Raw genomic sequence first — 24,451 nt, forward strand, 5'->3', positions numbered from 1 at the left:
CAGGGCGGCGCGGAGCAGGCGTCCACAGCTCTAGACACGGTTCTATTTTATTACGGCAAAGGTGTAAAAGCCACCTCGGCCCAACAGTCAACCAGTAAAATTTATCCCAAAAATAACTCGGTACAAAACAGGTCTGCTTCAGAATTAAAAAAAACCTTTACAGGAGTTTAAAACCTATCCCAGAACGTAAAAGTAAAACAAATCCCGTCCTCAGTATTAGTAGCTACAGCCGCGGCCCCTGCCAGGGAGCGTGGAGCGAGATCGGAGTCCTTCCCTGCGCACGGTGCCCGCTGCTTTAGCTGGTATCCATCTGGAAGAGAGAGCAGCCGTCACCGCACACCCCACAACGCCATCCGCCCAGCCAGCCCTCACACTGCCACAGACCACAGCCATTGCCCACCAGGGACGGCGCATCGGGCCACAGCCCGTTCTGGTGCCAGCCTGGGCACAGCTGACCCCCCCACAGCACACAGAGGTGCAACTGCGAACTGCCCCACTGCACTTCCCCTCCCCATGCGATCTTGTTCTGAAATTCTGCTCATTCCGTTTCTTCCATCTCTCACCTCCCTTCTATCCTATTCCTATGACACAGACCCCACTGCTGTCGCATACACGTGACCTGGGTCCTCTACTGAAATTTTAATCTGGCCATGGCAGAGACATCTGAGCTGCTTCTGAAAGCAGCAAACAATGCACATGGCTCCACATGTAAGGACTTGTATCTGCCACCAGTGTCACTGGCCTTGCCTCCACTAGCACCCCAGGGTTTTTCTTTGTTTTCCCCTTTCTGCACCCCATTATCTCTGCGGTGCTGAAACAGCCTGCCCTACACCGGCCCCAGGGAGCTGGGGAAGGGGCTGTTTCTTGGCTGTCAGTAACAGCAGTTGACAAAGTGTTCTGAAAAGTAAAGCCAACTACTGGACCCAGGTACTGCTCAGCTTTAGAGGGAGACTGTTTTATTCCAGTGACCTGGAGAAAATGCTTTCTCTTTCCGGCTGGCTCCAGGCTGCCAGTGTTTCCCAGAATGAGATGCTGTGGGGAGCCTGCAGACAGCACCCACACAGCACTTACCCTGGCATTGTAAGCATCCAGCTGTGCATCTAGTTCTTCTGCGGAGAGCTGCTGTTTGGAAGTTCTTCCAGCTCCTCTGCCTCTCCCTCTGTTTCCACCACGAGTACCTCGCCTGTTGCCTCCTCCACCACCAAATCCTCCTGAACCACCACGGTTTCTGGTCATGCCACCTCTGTTTACACTGTGATTTTTAAAAAGCGACTGGTTTAGCACGTTCCAGTTAACCCACACAGGAGGCAGAAGTTTGCTGAACAGGAGAGGGATCCATGCTTCCTGCACAGAGAGGGGCTCAGTATGTTCCCACCCCACGCCGACCAGGCACAGTGACTCCCATGGCCATACGGCATCTCACCTCTGTGCTGGTCTCCTCTGTGTGTCGATCTGTGATGTGACCAGCTGAATGTTCATGGGACGCCCTGGAGGAAGAGCAGCCTGTGAGCCTGTGCGCGGGGACATGGGCACACGGGCTGCTCCAGCCAGCCAGCAAAGCGCGTTATGGGGATGGCCACATGGACTCACCATCCAAGGGGACTCCATTATACTGCTTCATTGCTTTCAGAGCATCTGCCTTCCTTTCGAAATGCACGTCTGCTGTCCCTAGACTGCGGCCAGACCTATCATAGTGCACAGCTGCCTTCTTCAAGGTCCCAAACTCTGCAAAGAGCTCCTAAGAGAGGGAGAAGAGCGTACACATCTATCAGCACTGCAAACAGTGCACAGCCAAGAGACAGCGCTGGCCGCTCCCCATACACAGCCAGTCTCAGCAACTGCAGGTGCCTTTCAAAAACATCATTGACAACTCAGGAAAAGCGCTGATGAAAGAGGAGAGCACAAGCCCATCAGAAGTGTTCCAGAAAGTTGCCACAGGTGGCAAAAACAGGCAGGACTTCATCACTTGCATGGTGCACATTCATAGCCAGCGAAGCAGGCTTAAGGGATGCTGACCTGTTTCATTTCCCAGGGAAACTGTAGGTCTTTTTGTTGAGGTTGAGTCAATGGGGTGACTATTTAAAAATAATCCAGACCCTAATCCACTTCATAGAGGAGAAATGATCTGTGTGAACACAGGGATTCATGAGATGATCACAGTTTCATTGTGCTGTGCATTTCTATTTTTTGTCTTTTAAATCTTCATTAGACAAGGTGCAATTTAAAAACACAGCCCATGAGGAATATACCCAAAAATTGAGGTTAGGAAAGTCCTCTACTGAAGTATGTCATTTACCTTCACAAAGGATGGAAGTGAAAAGGCAGCAATGGAGCCATCAATTTTGTTTCACTGGTGCTGCATTTGCAAAGTCAACAAGGACACCTTGCCTTTGCCAGTTTCTGCTATACCCCATGCCTCAGAAGCTCCACACCTACACCAGAGCTGCCGAGTGCCCAGAGGGACAGGCCACCTTCTACAGTATCTGCTGCAAAGCCCGACTGCCACGCAGCTGTCTCTGTGAACTACTGCCCCAAGCATCTGATGGAGCACAATGCATGTTCTCCCACTTCCTAAGCAAGAAGTGTATCAGGCAGGGCTGCAGGCCAGCTCCTCCCTTGTGCTTATTCAGCAGAGGTAAATGTTACATGGCACTCAATAGAAGCTTTCTGGAACAGGGCGCAGCACAGGTGAGGTGGTGCTCAGCCATTTTTCCAGAGCCAGCTTCTCTTGGCCCTGCAGGTGACATGGGTTCCCCCCAAGCAGCAGTGAATGCCCAGGGAGAGATGCTGCACAGCTCCTCCAAGAGCAACGTGCATTCAAAGTTCCTTCCAGCCACTGGTTCCTGCCTGTACACCACTGAAGCTGCGATGTACCATGTTAATGACGCAATTAGCATAGAAACAAAGAAAGCAATCACCACATCTGAGGCAGCACTAAATTATGTGATGGGTAGTAACAAATAGGTGCAAAGTCATTAGGTCAGCTTTGCTGCTAAATAAATCATAGGTGGAGGTTTTGTCCATACCTCAGCCCAAGCCAGCAGTGGAAAAGTGAATCCCAACTGCTGCACAAAGTGCAGGAGCTGGTTAAACTGAGGTGGGTTTTTTTTGTTGTTGTTTTTTTTTTTTTAACATCAGGGCCTGACTACAACAAAAAAACTTATTTAAACCAAATCTGAACTTATATGAGGAAAAGAGGTGGTTTTAAGCATATTACCCAGTAACTAGGTGACCTGAAAAAGCTCACTTCCAATTCCCCAGGCGCAGCCAGCGCAGCACGTAGAGGAATTGGAATGAATTAACCAATGAAGAAAGCATAAAAGTTGTTTGGTTTTCCCTGGCAAGGACCAGAAGCTGATTTAAAACGAAGCATTTTGCAGCATAACCACGCCAGCAGAGCCCTCAGTGGGAACGCACCTGGTATTTGCAAACGTTTATTTCTGCACAACTTGCTGCCCACTCGTAACCATGTCCTCACGGCCAGGTGGGAGCACCATGCCTCAACCCCTCCCGACCTGCGCAGCCACAGAGACGGATGGTACCGTACACCCAACTGAAAGAATCCAGCAGGTTCTCACCCAAGGATCCCTGAAACAAGGGATACGACCACAAGTAACTTGGCTAGAAGACTTAATGCACCAGGTACCACAGATGCTGCAGCTTAGGTGTGATGGTGCATCTCGCCCCCTTCCCTGGGTCACTCTTTAAGTGACTAAACCACTCACAACACCAGGCAAGCGAGCTCTCCCCCACAAATAAATCTTCCCAGCTATACCAATGGATGCATCCACAGGAACACCTCAATGCTCAGCAGAACATGACCTTAACAATGCTGTGAGAGTGGATCCCATAAATGCAGAGCACATAGGTATACACACGGTGCAGTTACAAACTTCTGCAACTATGCAGACCTAAGAGTTCACACAGTTCACTGTAAATTCTCCAGTCACAGCTGGATGCAGACAAACAGCAGCACCTTCCTGCGTGCGCTGCGGCAGAGTCACTCACAATGTAATTGGCTGCCGCTCTGCAGAAGACAGCAGTTTTTCTAAATCGCAGCCCCCTCAGGATGACCAGAACCGCTGCAGGACAGACACTGGTGGCACAAACCCATCACGCCTGCAGAGCTAGTTCACTCGAGGATCTTCCGTTACGGGCACACAAAGCAGCGGGACCTGCGGAGCTCCCGCGGGCGCCATGTGTGCCCCACCCCGACGCTATGAATGAAACCCCCGGCGAACCGCCCCCACGTACCCAGCGGTGCTGCTCCCCAGCCCCTACCTGGATGTCTGCGTCTGAGACACCGAAGTCCAGGTTCGAGACGAGCAGCTTCCCGCCGGTCTCCACGCCGGCCCCCGCCCCGAAGCCACTGTCGAACAGGTCGTGCTGCCACTTCTCGGGGAGCTGCTTCGGCTGCAACGAAACCAGGACCTCGGTGACTGGCGCCGGGGCACCGCGGGCCACAGGCCGCCGCCGGCCACGCCGCACCCCCCACCAGGAGCGGACAAAGGGCCGCCGGCCGGGCCCGCCCCCCACCCCGCGGTCCCCCCGCCCCAGCCCACCGCCGCCCGCCCCGCCGCGCCGAACGCTCGGCCCGGGCCTGGTTCCCCAGCCCGCCGCCAAGCCCGTCGAGCGACCACGTTCCCCACCCGCCCCGCCGCGCTCCCTACCCGGCTGTAGGGCGCGGGCCGGTTCCTGCCGCCGCCCCGGGCCATCACCGGCCTGTTCCGCACGGGGCCGCCGCCTCCCGCTCGCCCGGCTCCCACGCCGCCCCGGCCGGGCCCGCCCCCGCGGGTGGCGCCACCCCTGCCCCGGCCGCCCCGGCCACCGCCCCGGCCAGCCCCTCGCTGGCTCCGGTTGAGCTTAATGATATCGTCCAGGGACATGTCCATCTTGTCGGCCATGATGGCGGCTCCGCTCCGGGGCCTGCACTTCCGGCCGCGCTGTGCCGACGCCGGAAGCGGAAAAGGCGGGGCCAGCGGCAAAGGCGCGGCAGCCGCGCGCGCTTGTGCGCTGGGCCTTGGGGGCGGGGGCGGGATTTCCGGCGGGGCGGTGGCAGCGCGATGCGGGTGCGCGTGCGGACCTGGCACGGCGTGGCCTCCTGGCTGTGGGTGGCCAACGACGAGAACTGCGGGATCTGCCGGATGGCCTTCAACGGCTGCTGCCCCGACTGTGAGTGCGGCGCCGGGCGGGCGGGCGGGCGGGCGGGCGGGCCTAGCGGTCCGTCCGCGCCGGGCCTGACGGCCTGTCCATGCCGCAGGCAAGGTGCCCGGCGACGACTGCCCGCTGGTGTGGGGGCAGTGCTCGCACTGCTTCCACATGCACTGCATCCTCAAGTGGCTGAACTCGCAGCAGGTCCAGCAGCACTGCCCCATGTGCCGGCAGGAGTGGAAGTTCAAGGAGTGATGGCCCGTTACACCAGCCGGCGGCGAGGGGGGCTGGCGCCGGTTCCCGCCGCCGGCCGCGCTCCCGGCTGGGCCGCCCTCAATAAACGTGCGACCGCCTCTCCGGTGTCCCGTGTCCCGCTGCGGTCGGGGTCGGTGCTCGCGGCGGGGGGGACGCGGCGGCGGAGGACGGCTCTGCGGGGCGCGGGAGGGTCCATGCCAGGGCGCGCCCCGAGTCTTACCCGGTCCCGGCGGGCAGAGCCCCTTGGCGGCCCGGGCAGCGAGCGGCTCTTTCCCCGCGGGCGCCACCGCCCCGAGAGGGCAGGGCCTCCGCCTGGCGATGGAGGCGGTGGCCCCGGAGCGCTGCGGTCCTGCCAGCCCGGTTTGGTTGGGGCAGGTCCCCGAGCTGCCCAACAGCAGTGGGAGGTCAGGGAGGGCAAAACCCTGGTCCTGCCTGGAGATGCAGTGAAGCAGCCTCTACACAGCAGCAGAGCAGCAGCAGCAGCAAGGGCTTGCCTGGGCCTGCAGGGGCAACCGTCTGTGAGGAGCCTTGGATGAGCAGACACGCAGTATCGCCTGTGCTCACCACATCGTGGGGATGGGGCTGCCGTTCCTGCCGCAGGCACCCGAGGGGCTCCATCAAGGAGGGCAGGAGGCTCCAGGTTCTGCAGTCACTCCAGCCTGGTGCTCGGCAGGGAGTGCTCCCCAATGGGTGGGTGTCTTGGCTCGTCACAGATAACACATCAGTGTACTGGCATTTCGGTAATGAACACAGGCTCTGGGATTAGCAACTACGCAGCCATGAGACCCCACACTCCACAGCTGATCAGACCCCACTGCAGCCCCTCCAGGCAGCAGGACAGACCCACCACAACTGCTCGCAGACACTGCTTTGGCATACATGAAGCCAGCAGCAGAATTCAGGTCACCTCCACCCTCTGCACGCACCATGGTCACCTGCCTGGTGAACTGCTGAGACACTCACCTTTCCAGTGCCAATTGTGCTGCTGTTTTAGAATCCAGAAAGCATAAAACGCCAAAACACAGTAAAGCTAAGGCCTCCCTCACACTGTCTAGACCAATTTTCTAGAGGATTCAGGAAAAAACCTCCTCCCACAAGGAGAACAAATGGCTTCTAGCCAGAGTGATCCCTATCCCCTGTACCAGAACAAACCCAACATGCCCCAGCGCTCAGACTGGGCTTTCCAAAGCCAACATGCTTGTTCTGTGGGCACAGCAGTGTCTTCCTGGCTCCCACCCACAGCTCCAGGGAAAAGCTGCTGCTTGAAGAATCTCCAGCGGGGGGTCTGCCCCCCTTCTGCTACCCAGGCTCAAGCCCCAAAGAGACCAACACACAAAACTCTTCAACATTTTATTAGTGATCAGCAACATAAGTTTACAACAGAGAGGACAACAGAACCGGCACGGAAAGACTGTACAACATGGCGCAGGGAGCGGCCCAGGACACCCACCACAGCACCCTGGAATGTAAGAGGCAGAAAGGGGCTCAGCCCAGCACCCATTTCTTCAGGCCCCGCACCTCCCCACAGGGGCATGTGTGCTGCATGTCAGCCCTCATGAGCCACCATGAGACTTCAGCTGACAAGGTCCCTCCCTTGGGTAACCGTCAGGCACAAGCTGGGCTCTGGCAGCAGCAGCAAGCAGAGCTCCGAGCAAGGCCTACATGCAACACCTGGCACTACTGCCTCACAACAGGAACAGCCTTTGGCAAAAGCCCACAGAGTTCCCACTCCTCTTGTGCAGAGGAACGCCTCAACCCACCAGGGAAAGCACAAAATCGAGGGTCCCTGTGCTGCCAGGTGCCATACTGCTGCTTGTTACTGGGGCAGCAAACAATTTGCTGGCCCCAGTGACAGCGGAGAGAGGCTTTATCCAGCTAAACCCAAAGTAGCTTTGGGTCTGGTATCTGTGCAGAGGCAGCAGCTGGGAGAGGCGGCACAGCGAACCCCCAAGCACAGGACCCGTCAGGACCTGCAGCAGCCAGCACACCGATGGCCTGGTGTCCCTAACCGAAAACTCACAGGAGGAACTGCAGGTGCCATGTCCTTTCCCTGGGAAGGCCGAGGCCACTCTTCCCAGCCTGTCCAGCCACCCTACACCACTGCCCAAAGGGCCACCCTGGAATGCAGACTGGTCAGGACAGCCAAAGGTGGAGGGCCAGAGGGCCTGGGCAGCTGCTCCGTTTCCCTCCTACTAAAAGCCAGAAATGGCAGAAGGTAAAAGCACATCAACATGTTAAAACATTAGTTATAATTAAAACTGCTTTTTTTTTTTTCTTTTGCCAACTCTTCTCCTGGGAAAGGGGATGGGCGCTGATTAACTGAGGAAAAACTAGGCAGCAGGATCCCAACTCATTATAGCTGCATAATTAGTGCAGGAGGAGCTAGGACAGAAAAGGGTAGGACAGCACATCCTGCATGCCAGCAGCAGTGTCCCCATTCGGGGTCCCCCCTCAGAGAGCTGTCTGCTTCTCAAAAGGGTGAGGCTGCAGCACTCTGTGACCCATGTGTCCACTCTGCTGGCCTAGTGCTTCTCGTCTTCCAGTCTTTTCATGGCCTCCAGCACAGCCAGCTCTTTTGCTTCCTTCTTCTGGTTCCTAGCTTCAAATTCCAGCCTGCATCAATCACAAAATGCCACATGATTCTCATCCATCCATCTCTAGTAGACTAAAAGCACCTGGAGCATGGGAGCACTGGTTCCTCCTACGCTGCTTTGTCCTAAGAGTACTTCAGAAACCTCACCAGTAACCCCTGGACTCCTCTTCAAGAGTCAGTACCCAGAGCTTCCCACGGCTGTTACCGTCACTCTGAAGTTCCAGGCTCCCACACTGGTCAGACACCTGTTTCTCCCCCTGTGGAAGATGCTGCTGTTCTGAGCTTGGTCTGTCCTGGGACAGACCACTTAGTGCCGTAATAGCAAAATCTAGTTTATTGCTGACCTGAGCCAAGGTCACTGCAGGTGAAGGGCTCAGGCCTAAAAGAGCAAAGCTCTGAAAGAAGCAACATGCTTCCTTCCCCAAGAATACATCAAGGAAATGTTATCAATAATAGAGAAGGAAGAAAAATAAAACGTGCTCCAAAGCGCATTCTGACAGCAGAGTTTAGCTGTTCCTTTTCCTGTAGAGTCCAGTACATCCACATCTAAGTAACCTGCCCAAACTATGAAAGATGAAGGACCAGTTAACTGACTCTGTGCCTTTAGATAACCCCTTCTCTTCCTGTCCTATTAATTAGTCCTCCGCCAAGCTGGATGGAACAGTATGCAACAGAAGTGGAAGATGAAGAAGAAAGCCAACCTGTTCTTGATGATTCTTTGCACAATCAAATCTGTGGTGAGGTTGCTGCCACTGTCCACCAGCTGGAAGATGCTACGTCTCTTCGGTTCCTGTGAACAAACACAGCAAACTCAGCTGTGAAAAACACGCAGGACCTCTGGGTCTACAGCTCAGTAGTGAAAGCTGAGCAGAAGTCACGGCAGGTCCCTGTGGGCACCTGGCCAGGCACAATACAAAATGATCTCCTAGGAGGCAGAATAAATAATTACTGAAAGCAAAGCTTAATGTATATGGGAGCTGCCCAGGACTGGCATAGAGCAAAGATTACAGGGCTTCTCACTCTGACATAAAAGCATCAGAAACAGGCAAAATAAAACAGTGACTAAAAACAGAGCTGTGCTGAATAATTTACAAGCTTTGCTCCAAGTAGCTGCCCTCAGGCAGGGGTGGATGAAAACCAGCATCACCTGCCAAGGACTTGCTTGGGTAGCATCCTCTGCAATACAAATTCTCAGCTCAGGAACACAAAGCCAAGCATGCTGTATCTATGAAATACTGACAAAGAAGCACAGACAACATCAGCTAGTAGCTTACCTCGTATGGATCAGAACCGTCCTTGTCTGGCACCACCTCAGTCATCCCGTGACATACAAGTGTTACCTGGAGAAGGACATAAAGTCACTGACAGGATCCAAAAAGATGACAGGAACTTTCCCTGTGTTGCCCTCACTGCTGCACAGCCTGGAGACGAGCAAAGCCACCTCTCCTGTACCAGGCTTGGCAGGGCATCTGGAACTCCCTGTAATCCAGCTGAGCAGGACCATCTCTCTTCTACATCCCTGTGTTTTCCTGCACCACTTTAGCTCCCTAAGCACATCACACAGCAACACCTTCACGTCCATCTATATGCCAAGACTCTCACCCTGAAGTGATCCAGCAGATCAGCAGTGACAGCGTATGGGGCTCCAATCACCACTTCCGAGACATACTAGAAAAGAAACCAGGTAGAGTCCAGATTTAAAAACCCCAAAACCTACAAAAACACAACCCCAAAACAGAGGCCAGCCTGCTTCCCAAACAGACCTGAGCAGGTCAGCTGATTATAGAGTTCAGAACTCAAATAAGGGAACAGGAAAGTGGGTTTAGTAGTCACTGCTTGTCACACAGCATCTTTTTTCTCCACTAAAGTATAAGCTTTCTGGTAGTGCATCTATAAGCAAACCCAAAAGTTAGTTTCTCAGGGCACACATTCCTGGGCCTCCCCACATTTCATTCCCAGGTATTTTCTCCCCTGATGCAGGTAGCAGAGAGTTTTCTACAACATATCTGTCTTTGCACAAATAGAGCAGTGCTCTGCAAGGCATCCTGCCTCTTCAGTGCCAGTGGAACGGAGATGGAAAAGTTCAACAGCTCAGGTCAGCCAGGATGAGAGGAGCCTAGCAATCCTTCCCAAGAGCACGCCAGCACCTCTGGTAGCCAAAACGATCACCCTTGTCTTTGCCTTCTCAGTGCATGCCAAAGAACTCATGCAAAATTGTTGGCTTCAGGTGAACGCCACACAGCTCCGGGCAATTTCTGGAACAGCACAGAGGCACCTACCCGACAGACTCTTACCCTACAGGCCAAGACACTGAGTGTTCTCTCATGGATGTTCATGATGGGATAGTTCTTCCCTTTGTAGCGATTTACTTCCTAAAGCAAAGCACCAGGCACAATCAGAAGAGACACAAAGCAATGCCCTTCTCCCAACATGAAAACCCTGTTTTGACAAGCACAGCTTGCTTGTTTCAGAAAGAACAGGGGCCAAGCTGCTCTGTCTTTGGACCATGTTATATACAGACCTGATCAAAATGCAGCCCAGCAATGATGTAGGGTTTCTCTGCCAGCTGGTGAACCTTCTCCAGGAAATCTACATGCCCAATATCTGTAGACCTATTTAAGGAACTGAAGCTAACACTGAAAAGAGGGAAAAGAAGACACAGACAGATGCACCGAAAAACGACAGTGGGAGACAGGAATCCCAAGGACTTTATTTTTGTGTTACTCTCTGCCTATGGCCTTTCTTCCTTCTTGGGCTCCACTTTCTGGAGGTTCAGGGCAAAGCCAGACATCTTTTCAGCTCCACCTTATAGGGACTCAACTTTGCCTCTGTCCAGAATTTCTACTTGTTTCGGGTGTTCTGGCACAAGGACTCAAAGACTGTCGCAGGGACAAAGTGTCTGCTCCAGTTGCCCTGTGCAGTCACTCTTCTACGACAGCCAGTCCTCAAGAGGGACTACAGTGTGATCACTAGAGCATGGAGATGTCCAACTGTCTTCCTGAAACCCTGCAAAGCCACAAATCTCTCTAGAGAGGAGCTATAGCTCCTTTCTCAGTGTCCTGTGACTGAGAAACTGACAGTAAGAACTCCTGTGTCCTCCCTCACATACAGAGAGAAATACAGGGAAAAAAAGAAGGGGGGGGGGGGGAGGGGAGAGAGGCAAATATCTTAATCTGCTGCCTCAAAACACAAAAACATCAAACAACTACTTTCCTGACAAAACAAGAGTCAAGGATACGGAACAGGTCGAAGGCTCCAGCCACGTAGATGATCGTGTCCCCTGGCTGTGGTTCCTTCCCTGATGCAAACTGGATTATCTTCTGAGATGTCTGTAGGAACTGTGAGACACCAGTCCAGGGACTGTGCCCTTTTGGCCCCTGGGAAAACACACGCCACACTTTTCCTTTTCAGGCTCTGGGAAGGGGTTTAGCCAACACACAGAACACTGCTGCAGGCAATTTCTAGCCTTAATTTGCTACCAAGTATCACAACTCTTAGCAGCTTGGACCTTCTAAATTCCTGGCACCAGACATTTATGTGATCTCACAAACCCCCTTTTTGTTCTGCCAAACAGTCTAAATAGTCCCCTCAACAGCCAGCTAAGGAGATGCTGAGAAGAAAGCTCAGGAAGGAGGAAGGCAACAGGGCAGTCTCGAAGTTCCAGGAGAGGCAAGGCTTACTAAGGGAGACAACACACAACCTACCTACACTCTTCTCAAGCCTTCAGGCAGCTACCCACTGACCTGGCTGACGGGTGCCTAGCCGGGAGGGGATCGCCCACACCCCCAGCAAGGGCCAGATCCCAGCGCCGGAGAAACAGAAAACGGAGCTTTATCCCCACCACGTGGCAGTTTTGGAAACAGCCACCGAGTCAGCCGCTCCGGCACCTGCTTTGCTCCCCTAAAACTAGCTGGTCTACCAGCCTTGAAAGAACAAAGGCAACTCGACCAGGGCAAGCCATACACACGGCAGCATGCAGAAGGGGGCTCAGCTGGCAGGGGTCATGCAGGGTACCTGGTGCCCAGACACTCTCCCCAAAGCCAAGCACCAGGAAACAGCCACGCCAGACCAACAAGCCCCATAAAGCCTGCTCAAAAAACCCAACATGGTGGGGAACAGAGAGGATGATTCAGCCTGGTGAGCAAAGCCCCTGTGTGTAAAAAAGGACTTACTCAAGCTGTAGGTCCAGGTGCTCACTGAGGGACAATGCAACAGCCAGGGAGAAAAAAAAAACGAACAACAAGCAACCCCTGCCCAGGGGCCGATAGCTCTGTAGAGAGAGCCCAAGATACAAGCTGGACACGACAGCAGAGAACCCCAGGAGGACTGCTCTGCTACTTGAAGATCAACCACGTGAAATCTGCAGTACAGCATGCTAGCTACGTGCCTGCTATGTGAATGCTTCCCAGACCTAATGCAACACCTTTAAAAACATCAGCACTAAAAGGAGCATCCACGGAGGCTCTTCCTAGGCTGGAACTATGGGCACTTGGGTCCCAAAGAAAGCAGCAATAATTTACAAGCAAGCTAGAAAAACAGCAAAGTCTCAGTGGGTGCAGCAGCCCTGTGGTGCCGCTGAAGGACAGTTCACTCGCTGGCCCTGTGTGGCCACACCTGTCTATTGACTGACTAAGGCAGCTACTTCACAGGGGCAGCAGACATTTACTGACGTTACTACTAAATGTGAGGGGAAAAAACCCAAGCCTGCAACACAGGCCAGAAAACACATCGGGAATCCTTCTCAGACAGGACAACAACCAGACGTCCACAACCAGAACTCACATTACCTTCCCAAAGTTGTCAGTGTGCTTCCGATAGTCTAGGTCCTCATCCTGAAGGGAGATAAAGAGTCAAAATGTTTAAGCTCATCCAACCAAGAACATGCTTGCATATGGCAGAAGTGCTAGGAAGCCCAGGCTCAGACTGCACACCATTGATCCCTGGCACTGAATGCTGACAAACCAGTTAATATCTAAACCAGTCATGTCCCAGCATGAGTCAGATGAAACGTGCCCCTATCTGATCCCAGTCTGGCAACGCACAGCAGCTGTGGTTCTTGCATACCTACATCCTCTCTCAACTATGTAACCCCTGCCTGGACAGCGTCCCTCCTTCTTCCAAAGACACTCCACTAGAGCCAGGCTCAGATCTCTGCAGACAACTAGTAGCACTGTGCCAGACCTTGACGTGAACTTAGATATTACAGCTAAGCTGGTATAACAGCTCAGCACATTAAAAGATATCCCTCAACTCCTGAATTCTCTTGTGGGCCCCTTGTCTCATCCCAGCTGTTATCTAGGTGACTCCGTCCACTAGGTTGCTTGTTTATCAAGCCAATTCAACTCATTAACCAACATCAAACTACTTATTTTATTTTCCTTTAGTTAGGTTAGCTATCTACCAGGTAGTGAGCTGAGGAGATTCAAGAAAGGTCTGGTAAGACTAGAGACAGCAGAAGGCAGAAGCATGCAGCTCAGTGGGAAGGAAGAGGACTTTCCAATTCTGGCAGCACAGGGCCAACAGATCAACGTGGCTGTACTACATAGTTTCACCCTGGGAGAAGCCATAGGCTCGCCTGTAGTACCCATAATGTTCCTGAAGCCCACGCCAGTCACAAGGGATCAAAGCTTTTATCCCTCCACACCTTTCCGAAGCAGCATGGGCTGAGATCACACTGCAATCTCACACAGGCTTAAGCAAACATAAGCAGGTTGTTTTGCTGCCACTGCCTGTAATCAGCTTGTCACTTCTCTGTGCACCCAGGAGCCAGACCCAGGAGCTCTACTGCCATTTGGGACAGCAAAAGGGAAGAGCTGGCATATGCCCTGGACTTCAAACTCCCACCCAAAGCCTCTGACTCACTATGTTGCTGTGGTGAGCCTTAGTCATGAGCAGCATGCGGCCAACGAGGTCGGTAGTGGACACACCTTGGGTGCGTTTGCATTCCCTGCAGGGAGACAAGCAAAGGATAAAGCAGAAGCCACAGAAGCATGTGCCTCTTCCCACCATTACCACAGGAACACCTGCAACACCTGATAAATCCAAACCAGGGGCAGTCCTGAGAAAGTCCTCCTTCTACCTGCTCTTGATATAATCAAGTACAGCTTTCATTTGCAGAGCCTCTGCATCTTCTTCATGCCTTAGCAACTGCTCATGCGAGGAAAACTTACCTTGCACATACTTCCCAACAGAGCTAACTCCCAGGGAGGCTTCAAGACCAGAGCCAGCATCTGCCAGGAGCAGGAAGGCCCTGCCAGTCAGCTGCTGGTCTGCAACACTTCCCAAAGCCAAAACAGTGGGAGCAACTGAAGTTCTGACACACGTTACAGCAAAATTAGAAGTGTGACCTGAATATAGCTGTGTTTCACCTGACTTCCCTTCAGGGCACAAACTCCCAGAAGCTCTGTCCAAAACAGGATAAGAAGGTAAACTGTTACCTGTATCGCCCTGCTGTCTTCACTTCCTCATAGGTATCCTTGCCATCTATCGTTAAGGTGATGTCATCTACAGAGAGAGAAAAGCCTCAGAACTGCACTCCAAGCCTTCCTGCATGAAAGCCATTTTAGAACGACAGCAGCAGCTGAACATGTCTGGCACATAAACCAGATGAGAACTCCTGCAATCCAAATCCCTGCACATACACAGGGATACATCCCACAACCCATGGAAACACCAGGGGTTTGCAAGACTACCCTGTCTGTGGAGACAGGCACATTCCTGGATGCTAAACACCATTAGCCATCTGGTCCACTTTTTAGACAGTCCCGAAAATCTGAGCCAGTTGCCCTTGTAGTGAATCCAGCAGCAGGCATGAATGAATTATTGTCTGAATGACAGTTAACAGCTACCATCACCCTTGGTGTTAAAAAGCACCTTAACTTCTCTAGAACTGGTTTTAGCTCTTGGTTTACGTTGTTACAACTTTTTCAGTCAATTAAACAGTCCTCCAACAGCCAGTTCTTCCCCTCAGTGATGGCACTTCTGCAGTGACACCAAGCACCCTTCTACAGAGTTAATTCCTGTTCATCTTTGGCACAGTTCCCAGCTCACTCTATTAACACCACCTCTCACATACTTTTAGTGATAGCATGAAATCTTCGCAAGTGAAAACCTAAGCTGGCTTTTGCTTACCAGAAGACCCAGTTTACAGCGCAGGTGGCAGCTCACAAGCTCACCCTCTCTCATAGCCGGGTGGCATGCTCAGGGAAGCAGTGGAGTTCTTCTAAAACCCCATACCCTCATCGCAGGGCACAGGGACAGAAAACATCCTGCAAGCATGGCTCTGTGCACCAGGAGAGAGCCAGAAACAGCAGGCTTGCTGCCTGTCACCTTCCCGGTTAAGCTTAGCTATTTCAAAACTTGTCTTTTGCACTAACACAGCCTGGCAAAACTACAGCACGCAAGGGCATTATTCAGGGAGAAGCACTGAATGATTTGGCAGAGGGGATAAATGCAGGGCAACTGGAGTAAAGGCCACGAGCACTTCTCTGTTGCCATAATCTCTCACCAAGTCTGGTAAGGGGTCACATACCTCAAACACATTCAGAGCAGGCAGTTACCAAGGAATTCGATAATTACCCCATCCACGTGAAAAAGCCTATCTATCTTACAGAAGATTAACGATTTATTTACATTTAATGAAATACTTGGCGTATCGATAACAGGTGGCTGGGATCAGATGAGGAACGATACGTGAAATGGGTGCAAAGACTACTCCTGATTAAACTAATAAAATACCTTCAGAGGGCTAGGGAGGAGGGGCTGAGGCTGCACGAACACAAGCAGCAGTCCCAGAAAGGGACAGAGTACAAAAGCAAGAATGTTTCCTCAGAACACTGGTGCTCTTCCGTGACTGTAAACTGAAATGTGTTCATAATAAGAACTAGGTCTCTGACCACACAGTCAGCTAAGCCCTCAAACAGCTTATCAGCTGGATAAAGAGAGAGAAGCTTTTCAGATCTGATCTCATCCCAGGATAAGCAGATATAAACATGATTGTATTTCTGCACACTTACCTTTTTAACAGCATTTTCACATTTAAGTTTTGTAATGACTTTCCCCTGTGCACAATTCCTGCTAGTGCTAAGGGCAGCCTCAGGATAACCATCAGACAATGCATTTCACCTTTGTAAGCGAAAGGGATAGTTAAAACTGAGGGATCTGGATGCTTTTAGGGTGCCTAGCACACAGAAGCATTTCTCCAGAATACAAGAGCAGAAGTAGCCGTACTGCCCAGTGTAGGCGTTTGGCAAGACAGATCTCTGTGCACACCAAGTAGCCCTGATGGCTAACCCTAGCCAGAACGCTCCTTGGTTTGCAGCAGGGAAATGAAGAGCACACAAGCCCCAGGGGTACTGTGTTAATACAACTATCACCTCAGAATACCACTCACCACCATGCACACAGAAGTCACAGTTATATTTGTCCAGGGTTTCCAGTGTGGTGACATAGGGAGCTCCTGGAGCAATCTCATCCACCCACTTGATGGCTTGCACCATTTTGTACCTCTCTTCCTGTGTAAAGACAGGGGGGCCCTTGTGCTTGGCAATCTCCTCTGGGCAAGAAACAGAAAAACCCGGTTAGAAGCATGTACTGCAGCTACAAAGACTCTCACCTACAGGAGCCTCACTCATTTCACAGGTGGGTGAACTTCACTGCAGGCTTACTCTCAGATTGGAATTGGTTTGTGGTAGAAAAGGAAACCCCAAATAGATCAGAAAAAATTTTAATTCTGTTACATTTCCTAAGCATGTAACAAGGGCCCTGGAACGCACTCGCAAAGCACAAGGCGCTAGTGCCTCCCTGCGCCGACACCTCCTGTGGGGTGGGGGGCAACGGGACCACCTGGGCCTCCCAGCAGCCCCCAAGGGGAAATTCCCCTTATAAACAGCAGCTTCATGCTACTCTTGGTTCACGGTAGAAAACACGCATCCGACAACCCATTTAAAATCCACCTTCATGCGCACGAGTCTGTTCCCAGCACTGAACTTCCAGATGGGCTTCAAAAGAGTTTTCTCCACACTGCAACCTGTTTCAGAGTGTCAGCTCTGCAGCTCACACCCACAAAACCAGACCGACTTTCAGCCGGTTTGGAGTATGGATCGCCCCTGAGGCAACAGCTGCCAGCTCCAAAGCCTCAACCCTCGTCCCGGACAGCGCGGAAGGGGCAGCCCCGGGAAAGACACGGTTCTCGTTCCGAGCCCCCACGCCTGGCAGGGAGGCAGGAGGCAGCCTGGGGGTGCCGGGGCGTCCCTGTGCTCCCGGGGGTCACGGTGCCGTGCAGCTCTACAGGCAGTGCGGGGGGAGAAGCTGAGGAAACCTCTTACCATCCGTGTGGACTCCGACAATCAGGTAATCCCCCATGGCCCGCGCCTGGCGCAGCTGGTTCGAGTGGCCATAATGCACCATGTCATAGCTAGAAAGACAACGGCCCCGCTTCAGCCCAGGGGGCCGCCGGGCCGCGCAGCTGCAGGGGGTGACCTTCCCGCGGGCCCGGGACCGCGCCGCTCTCCGCCGGCCCCGCCGCCACCCCGGTGACCGCGCTCCCCGCCGCCGCCTCGAGGCGCCTGGCCCGACCTCGCGCCCTGCCCGACGGCGCTCGGCGGTAGGGCCCGGGCACCGGCCCGGCCCGCCGCGATCACAGAGGAGCCGGAGGCACCAGCGCAGCCAACAGCGTTTATTTCCCCGGCCAGCGCGACAGCCCGCCCGGCCCCGGCGCCCGGCCCACTCACCAGCCGTCGCACCAGACGCGCACGGGCCGCGGCACCGCCGCTCCGCCCGCCGCGGGGCCGCCGCCGCCCGCCGCCCCGTTGCGCAGCATGGCCGCGCTGTCACCGGCGGCGCCGCCCGCCCGCAGCCGAGCGAGCGGGGCCGCCGCCCGCCTCGCCCCGCCCCGCGCCCGCCCCCGCCGCCATCTTGGGCCGCGGCCCCGCCCGCCCTCAGTGGCTCTTCCTCCGCCGGGCGCCCTTGGCGCAGCCGCGGCCCAGCCAGCCCCCGGGGCAAGTGGGCGGCGGCGGCTCCTCCCGCGGCGGCTCCTCCCGCGGCGGCGGCTCGGCGCCCGGCGGTGGGGCCACCGGCTTCCGTGAGTGCGTGCCTTCCTCCCCCGGCCGCAGCGGCTGGGCCAGCGCGAAGATGGGGTCCTGCGCCCTGCGGAGACAGGGGCGAGTGTGGCGGCAGCTGCCGGGCGGCCCCGGGCCACCCCCCGGGCCGGCCGCCGCCGGGCAGGTGGCCCCGCGCCGCTCACCGGTCGTAGCGCGGGATCTGCAGCCCCAGCTCGGCCATCAGCAGCCGCATGACGTCGTCGCAGCGGCCGTGCAGCTTCAGGGCAGCCAGGTCGTCCTTGGGGGTCCACTGCAGGGTGACACCAGTGCCGCTGCTGTGGGCGTCTTGCGCACGGGCCAGCAGCCCCCTGGCCGGAACCCCAGACGCCGCCCTGGGGCCCCTGCATGCTCCCAGGCAGCCAGGCTCACCGCACAGCAGCAGCCGTTCAGCCCAAACCCTTCCAACCCCGGGCAAAAGGCTCTCACCTGTAGGTTCACAATATAGAGCTTTGGACGACGGGTGGGTGGCTTGCTCATGCACCAAAGACGTGGGTATTTTTTCAAGACCTGCCACAGAACAGAGGCTGTCAGTACAGCCAAAGGTACGCATAACTGCGAACTGTATCAGCGAGAGGAAAAGGAATGTATTACCAGGAGGGGAAAGAGGGAGGAAGAGAGACTACCACAGATGGTGGGCGAATCCTGACACCAGAGTTTACAGTTGTCTGTTTGGGAGGAGACTGCTCAGCACCAAGGTGTATCACCAAGAGGGAATGCTGCTAACAATCTTCACCGAGTCTCTAAAGTTACCTTTAAGCTGGAACCCAGACAAAGAATCACATCTGCTTTGCTTGCAGCTTCTGTTGCTGCTTCCCAGTTCAGGGGCTGTCTCAACGTCCCCTTCTCCCCAAAGTGGACGATTGTATCTCTCAACTGTGCCCCACACTTGTGGCACATCCTGCCAGTGTGATGCCTGTGCAGGGCTGTGCGCTCTGTCACATCAAATACTCGCACGTACTCTCTGTTGGGTGTACAGGAAGTGCAGACCTGGTGCAGGACAAAAATAAAAAACCCGTTATATCATTAGCATCTAGCCTGTGAAAGGCCAGGAGCCAGCCACTTCTCTCAGAAGAAAACCACCACTTTTGGGAGACAATAAACTGGAAGCAGAAGGCATCATCAGGGACCAGATGGTAAGCTGGAGAAGTTTGGAAAACCTTGACTAGCAAGTGGAATTACAGGGAGCCTGTTGGCTATGTGATAGAAGGGATTTCAGAGGTCTGGGGAAGAGCAGTCAGAAGCAGAAGGCTCTAGCAAGTAGAGAAAAAGCTACAGAGCTGAACAGAACACTTTGCTTGCGAACCTGATGGCCTGAAGATAGGAACAAAGCAGAGGCTAGCCCTTGTACTAATTCTTCTGGAGCTAGCAATACATAAATAGTTTGTTATCTTCTTGTGAGGCCACTAGACAGTAACTTTATCCTGTTCTGGCCACTCACCTCTATGTACATGTTTCCATGAAGCTCAGATATTGCTGCTCGGGGTAACCCACTCCTCAGATGCAGCCCATCACAGTTTTGAGACACCACATGCTGCACCTTGAAGATAATAAAAAATTGAGCTAACACACACACAGAAGACCAAAAGTTATTACTCAAATGCAGGTGATGCACATGTCCCTGTACACACCAAACAGCCCCGTACATCAGAGCAGAACCAACAGAAGGGAAGTGTGGAAAACAGACCTTTACAAAAACTAAATGAAAAGACTCCACCTGCTACACAGAGCTTTATGAGGTCTGGCTGACTTTACAGCCAAGTCCCCAGACCAGCCTCACCAGGAAGCAAATACAAGGTATTAAAGAAAAGGCAGCAGGGGAGAAACTACCAGAGCGATGGTGTGGAGCTAGCCTCATGAAGCTGCACGTGAGCACAGATGTTTTTCCCCCACAAGGGTATGTAGCTACCCAACTAAAAAGAGTGGTTAGGCAATATCACTAAAAGGTTTTTTCCCCTGCTGGGTTTTACTTATTATACTTAGAGGAACACAAGTGATGTGTGGAAAAAAAAATATCTTACCAGATTGTGCTTGTGTAGGCAGGCAATGCTCATATGAGTGAGTGTGGGCTCTGCCTCACTCAGATCTGTAGCCCTGACAAGAAGCAAGGGCGGGGGGGGAAAGGTGGAATTGCCGTTAGTCTCTCTTTCAGTATCAGCTCTCTGCTACACAGATCAGAATTTGTCTCCTTACCTGATGCTCCTGCCCTTCTGCAGCAACGTCCATATGCCATTAGGGCCTCTGTAGTCTGGGATTGAAGCTGCCTGTGTTACCAGGACAGAAAAATACCAATGCCTGATGGGATGGTTCATACCTCTTGTCTACAAACACATCAACCCAGTCTCACTCAGGAGAGCCAGATACACCTCGTTCACACATGCTTTTTCATTCACTTCAAGTTTTCTAATGCAGCAGCTCTCTAATCACAGGAAAACTTTTTCGTATGTTTTTTTTCCCTCTCTCTAGCACCTCTTCTACCTTGCAGCTCTCATTTTCACCTCCAGTATTTATTTTCTCAAATTTTACCACGAGGGATTCCCTCCAGAACTCTTGACCCTTGGTACTTCCCATTTCCCTACACAAAACTCGATTCTTGAACCTTTCCTTATTTTCCCTAGACTCTGATTTCTGGTACCTTGCACTCAGCATTCTTTAGCAAAAATACTTGTCGTACGCATACACCCTGCTCCGTATTAGCAGGAAGAAAAAGGAAAATAAGGTTCCCATCTCAGAGTTCAGACAAAGTTTATCATGTGACAAGAGGCAGAACCAGGTTTCCACTTTCCCAGAGGCCACCGAAACCAAACATTTCTTAAACTGTCATAAGTTCTGATAACCATCAGATACTCCTACCTGTCCATTAACACAGACAACATTAATTAGCTAAATTGGTTTTAGGTTTTACACCAAAAGTAGTTGAAGAGACTTGAATCACAGAACAAAATCATAGAATCATTTAGATTGGAAAAGACCTTTAAGATCATTGAGTCCAACCGTTAACCCAGCACTGCCAAGCCCACCACTAAACCGCGTCTACACGTCATTTAAACACCTCCAGGGATGATGACCCAACCACCTCCCTGGGCAGCCTCTTCCAGTGCCTGACAACCCCTGCAGTGAAGAAATTTCTCCTAATATCCAATATAAATGTCCCCAGGTGCAACTTGATGCTGTTTGCTCCTGTCCTATTGCTTGTTACTTGGGGGAAGAGACTGATGCCCGCTTAGCCACAACCTCCTTGAAAGTAGCTGTAGAGGTCTCCCCTTAGCCTCCTCTTCTCCAGTTCCCAGTTCCCTCAGCCGCTCCTCATAAGACTTGTGCTCCAGACCCTTTACCAGCTCCATTGCCCTTCTTTGGCTGTGCTCCAGCACCTCAATGTCTTTCTTGTAGTGAGGGGCCCAAAACTGAACACAGGATTCAAGGTGTGGTCTCACCAGTGCTGAGCACAGCAGACGGATCACTGCCCAGGTCCTGCTGGCCAGGATACAAGCCAGGATGCTGTTGGCCTCCATGGCAACCTGGGCACACTGCCAGCTCATCTTCAGTCGACTGCTGACTGACACCCCCAGCCTCTTTCCTGTTGCGCAGCTTTGCAGCCACACTTCCCCAAGCCCACAGCATCACATGGGGTTGTTGTGACCCATGGGCAGGACCCAGCACTGAGCCTTGTTGAACCTCACACAACTGACCTCAGCCCATCGGTCCAGCCTGCCCAGACCCCTCTGCAGAGCCTTCCTGCCCTCAAGTAGATCAACATTCCCCCCCAACTTGGTGTCATCTGCAAACTTAGTGAGGGTGCACTCAATCCACTTGTCCAGATCATTGATAAAGATACGGAACAGAACCGGCCTCAGTACTGAGCCCTGGGCAACACCACCTATAACTGGCTGCCAACTGGATTTAACTGGAATGAAGTAAGACTAGCAATCTTTTTTTAGAAGCACATTCTTCAGAGAGTCACAGAGGTGGCACAGCCTCAGAATCTCTCAGGCAGCAGGCACAACCCCAAGATGCAAACTAGCAGTTGTCTTCGTTGCAGTTTGCAGTGCAGCAGTGTTAACACGGCATCCCAGACTCGTAACACACATCATGTAGTCATTTGGAAATCATAAAAATAGTCCAAACAACATTGCTACACTCCTGAAGGAGCTCCCAAAGCTACAGCTGCTCACCCCCAAAGAATCCTACCGTACTGATCCCAGCTCCTGTATAGATGACAAGGTGCTTGGCATTCCGAACAGCAGCAGCCAGCTCAGTAGCCTTTCTCTTTAACTCCTCTGGCTCATCACATACCTAGAAAATACAACTGAGAAAGTTCACATGTTTCTGAGATACAATGCGTCACTGAATTGGAAGGCACAGGAAGATCCCTGGAAGTTTTAATACGGGCCTTGCCAGAAACAGCAGTGGAAACATTATCAGAAGTGGTTTCTAAATAAAAGAAGGTGGGGGCTGCCCATAGAAGATCAAGGGAGAGCTTCCTGGATGGCAGAATGTGCAGACCCATCCTGCCAGGTGCCGTGCCCACACAGCACACATACAGAAAACCGCACGTGTTCGGGACACACGCGCATCTGGCAACCGCTGGAAGCGCGACTGCTGCGGGGACAAGCGCAGAGCAGGCTCGGGAGGCCACAGCCTCGCAGGTCAGAGGCGCTCCCGATAACATGCCGCAGCAGCGTTTCACCGAGGCCCCGCTGCCGCCAGCCCGGTGGCCTCGGCCCCGCCCGGAGCGTGGGGCTCCCCTCCCCGCCCGCGGCCTGCTCCCCGCTTCCCACAGCGACGAGCGGCGGCCCCGCGCCCGCTGTTCCCCCAGCCGCCCACCTCCTCCTGCCGCCGGCGCAGCCGCTCGCGCCGCTTGCGGCGCCGCTCCAGCTCCCGGACGATGTCCTCGCTCTCGGCCAGCACCTGGCACTCCTCGGGGCTGCGCTCCGCCGGCGGCTTCCTCCAGATGCGGGACACCTGTCCGGTACACACGGGTGGTCACGGCGGCCCGCGGCGGCGGGGCGGGCCGGGCCGGGCCAGGCCATACCTGTCTCCGCCGGTCACGCTGCTCCTCCTGCTGAAGTATTTCGGCGCGCGCCGCTGCCTTCCGCTCCGAGCGGCTAAGGCTGCCGCCGGCCGCCATCACCCCAGAAGCACCCCGCTTCCGCCGCCTGCCGCCCCGGGGCCGCGCCGCTTCCGCTAGCCGGCCAGAGAGCTCGTGCGCCACTTCCGGCGCCACCGCCCCACGTGCGGCAGCGCCCCCCCGCGCCACGGCGGACCGCGCCCCAAGGAAGCGCCAGGCGGCGGCTGTTTGAAAGCGGTTTATTGTCACGTACAAAACAGCGGCGGCCGCGGACGGACACTATGTACAGCAATAAATAACGCCCGCCCGGCCCGCCGCCCCGGGCAATAACTTAGCAATAAATACCGCCCGCCCGCCCCGCCCAGTCCCCGGAGCCCCGGGCCGGGCCCGGCCGCCCCACCGGGCCCGGGGCTGAGCCGCCAGCAAACCTCCCCCGGGGCGAGCCCGGGGGGGGCCGCCAGCGGCCCGGGCCTCCCCCGCCGCGGCAGGCGGGCAGGGGACCCGGAGGGGCCGGGCCGCGTCCCTCCACCCAGTCGCCCGCTCGGGCCCCCGGCCCGCCCGGCCCTCGCCCAGCCCGGGAGCAGCCGCGGCACCTTCACACGATTCACCACAGGACACACCGGGCCCGGGCGCAGGCTGGGGCCGGGACCCCCCAGCCACCACAGTGAGGGCACCAGGAAAAGGAGAAAGAAAACACGACACCCTTCACAGCAGGAAACCAAACGGACGAGCACCTCGGGAACAAGAACTATCACACTCCAGAACACTATACACGAGAGAGGGGTCAGCGTGGCGGCGCGGGGCAGGGGCCACCTCGTGGGCACGGGAAGCCGCTGGCAGGGGACCAGCTCTTGGAGCAGGACGGGACTCTCCTTGGACACCGCAGAAATACATCACTTGGGGGTCCAACACATCACTGAGAACAAAACCAACGCGCTAGCGTGGGAAAGCAGCACTCACGACTGGGGACCACATCCCTGCGGACCTCCAGCCTGGCACCCGCGGAGCTTGTGTACCACGCAGGTGCCCTTCAGCAATGGCTTTGCACCTGCCCCCCCTACACCACATCTCAAACACGCTCGGCCACTCAGAGCAGGCTGAGGCCACAAGCTAGTGAGCACAGCGCAGGGGAGAAGAATCATCATTAACATCTGGTGGAGTCAGTGCTGCCACCTGCTCCATCCTCCTGACTCACCGTCTCCAAAGCAGTGTGGCCTCTTAGCAGCAACCGCACAGCTGCCACCCAGCAGGAAGGGAAGGACAGGGACATTCCTGGCTGCAGAGTAC

General features: G+C 54.4%; 3 protein-coding genes across 10 annotated transcripts; 1 reads left to right on the forward strand and 2 right to left on the reverse strand.

The window, feature by feature from the left end:
* Window positions 1-29: 29 nt before the first annotated feature.
* On the reverse strand, window positions 30-5,000 carry ALYREF (Aly/REF export factor). The gene is made up of 6 exons (XM_055697596.1): window positions 4,671-5,000; window positions 4,282-4,413; window positions 1,591-1,738; window positions 1,424-1,487; window positions 1,072-1,252; window positions 30-310 (listed from the first exon to the last, which is right to left on the reverse strand). Exons 1-6 carry the CDS (start codon window positions 4,902-4,904, stop codon window positions 296-298), a joined length of 774 nt encoding a protein of 257 aa, XP_055553571.1. The 5' UTR covers window positions 4,905-5,000; the 3' UTR covers window positions 30-295.
* On the forward strand, window positions 4,964-6,668 carry ANAPC11 (anaphase promoting complex subunit 11). Of its 2 annotated transcripts, none has more exons than XM_055697610.1 (2): window positions 4,964-5,172; window positions 5,353-6,668. In XM_055697610.1, exons 1-2 carry the CDS (start codon window positions 5,064-5,066, stop codon window positions 5,940-5,942), a joined length of 699 nt encoding a protein of 232 aa, XP_055553585.1. In that variant the 5' UTR covers window positions 4,964-5,063; the 3' UTR covers window positions 5,943-6,668. The 2 variants fall into 2 exon arrangements, with proteins under 2 accessions (XP_055553585.1, XP_055553591.1); XM_055697616.1 differs by having other exon boundaries at window positions 5,015-5,172; window positions 5,261-5,493.
* Window positions 6,669-6,743: 75 nt separating this feature from the next.
* On the reverse strand, window positions 6,744-23,303 carry LOC102059738 (ethanolamine-phosphate cytidylyltransferase). 7 transcript variants are annotated; one of them, XM_055697553.1, is made up of 21 exons: window positions 23,129-23,285; window positions 22,921-23,058; window positions 22,285-22,389; window positions 20,290-20,360; window positions 20,118-20,190; window positions 19,538-19,636; window positions 18,850-19,086; window positions 18,526-18,606; window positions 18,243-18,407; window positions 17,731-18,145; window positions 16,392-16,553; window positions 14,437-14,503; window positions 13,862-13,946; window positions 12,787-12,831; window positions 11,238-11,376; window positions 10,521-10,603; window positions 10,294-10,371; window positions 9,602-9,667; window positions 9,274-9,339; window positions 8,701-8,789; window positions 6,744-8,019 (listed from the first exon to the last, which is right to left on the reverse strand). In XM_055697553.1, exons 1-21 carry the CDS (start codon window positions 23,222-23,224, stop codon window positions 7,929-7,931), a joined length of 2,451 nt encoding a protein of 816 aa, XP_055553528.1. In that variant the 5' UTR covers window positions 23,225-23,285; the 3' UTR covers window positions 6,744-7,928. The 7 variants fall into 7 exon arrangements, with proteins under 7 accessions (XP_055553528.1, XP_055553521.1, XP_055553541.1 ...); XM_055697546.1 differs by having other exon boundaries at window positions 10,279-10,371; XM_055697566.1 differs by lacking the exon at window positions 12,787-12,831.
* Window positions 23,304-24,451: the final 1,148 nt, after the last annotated feature.

Source organism: Falco cherrug, chromosome 1, assembly GCF_023634085.1.
Source record: "Falco cherrug isolate bFalChe1 chromosome 1, bFalChe1.pri, whole genome shotgun sequence".
Taxonomy (NCBI): Eukaryota; Metazoa; Chordata; class Aves; order Falconiformes; family Falconidae; genus Falco; species Falco cherrug.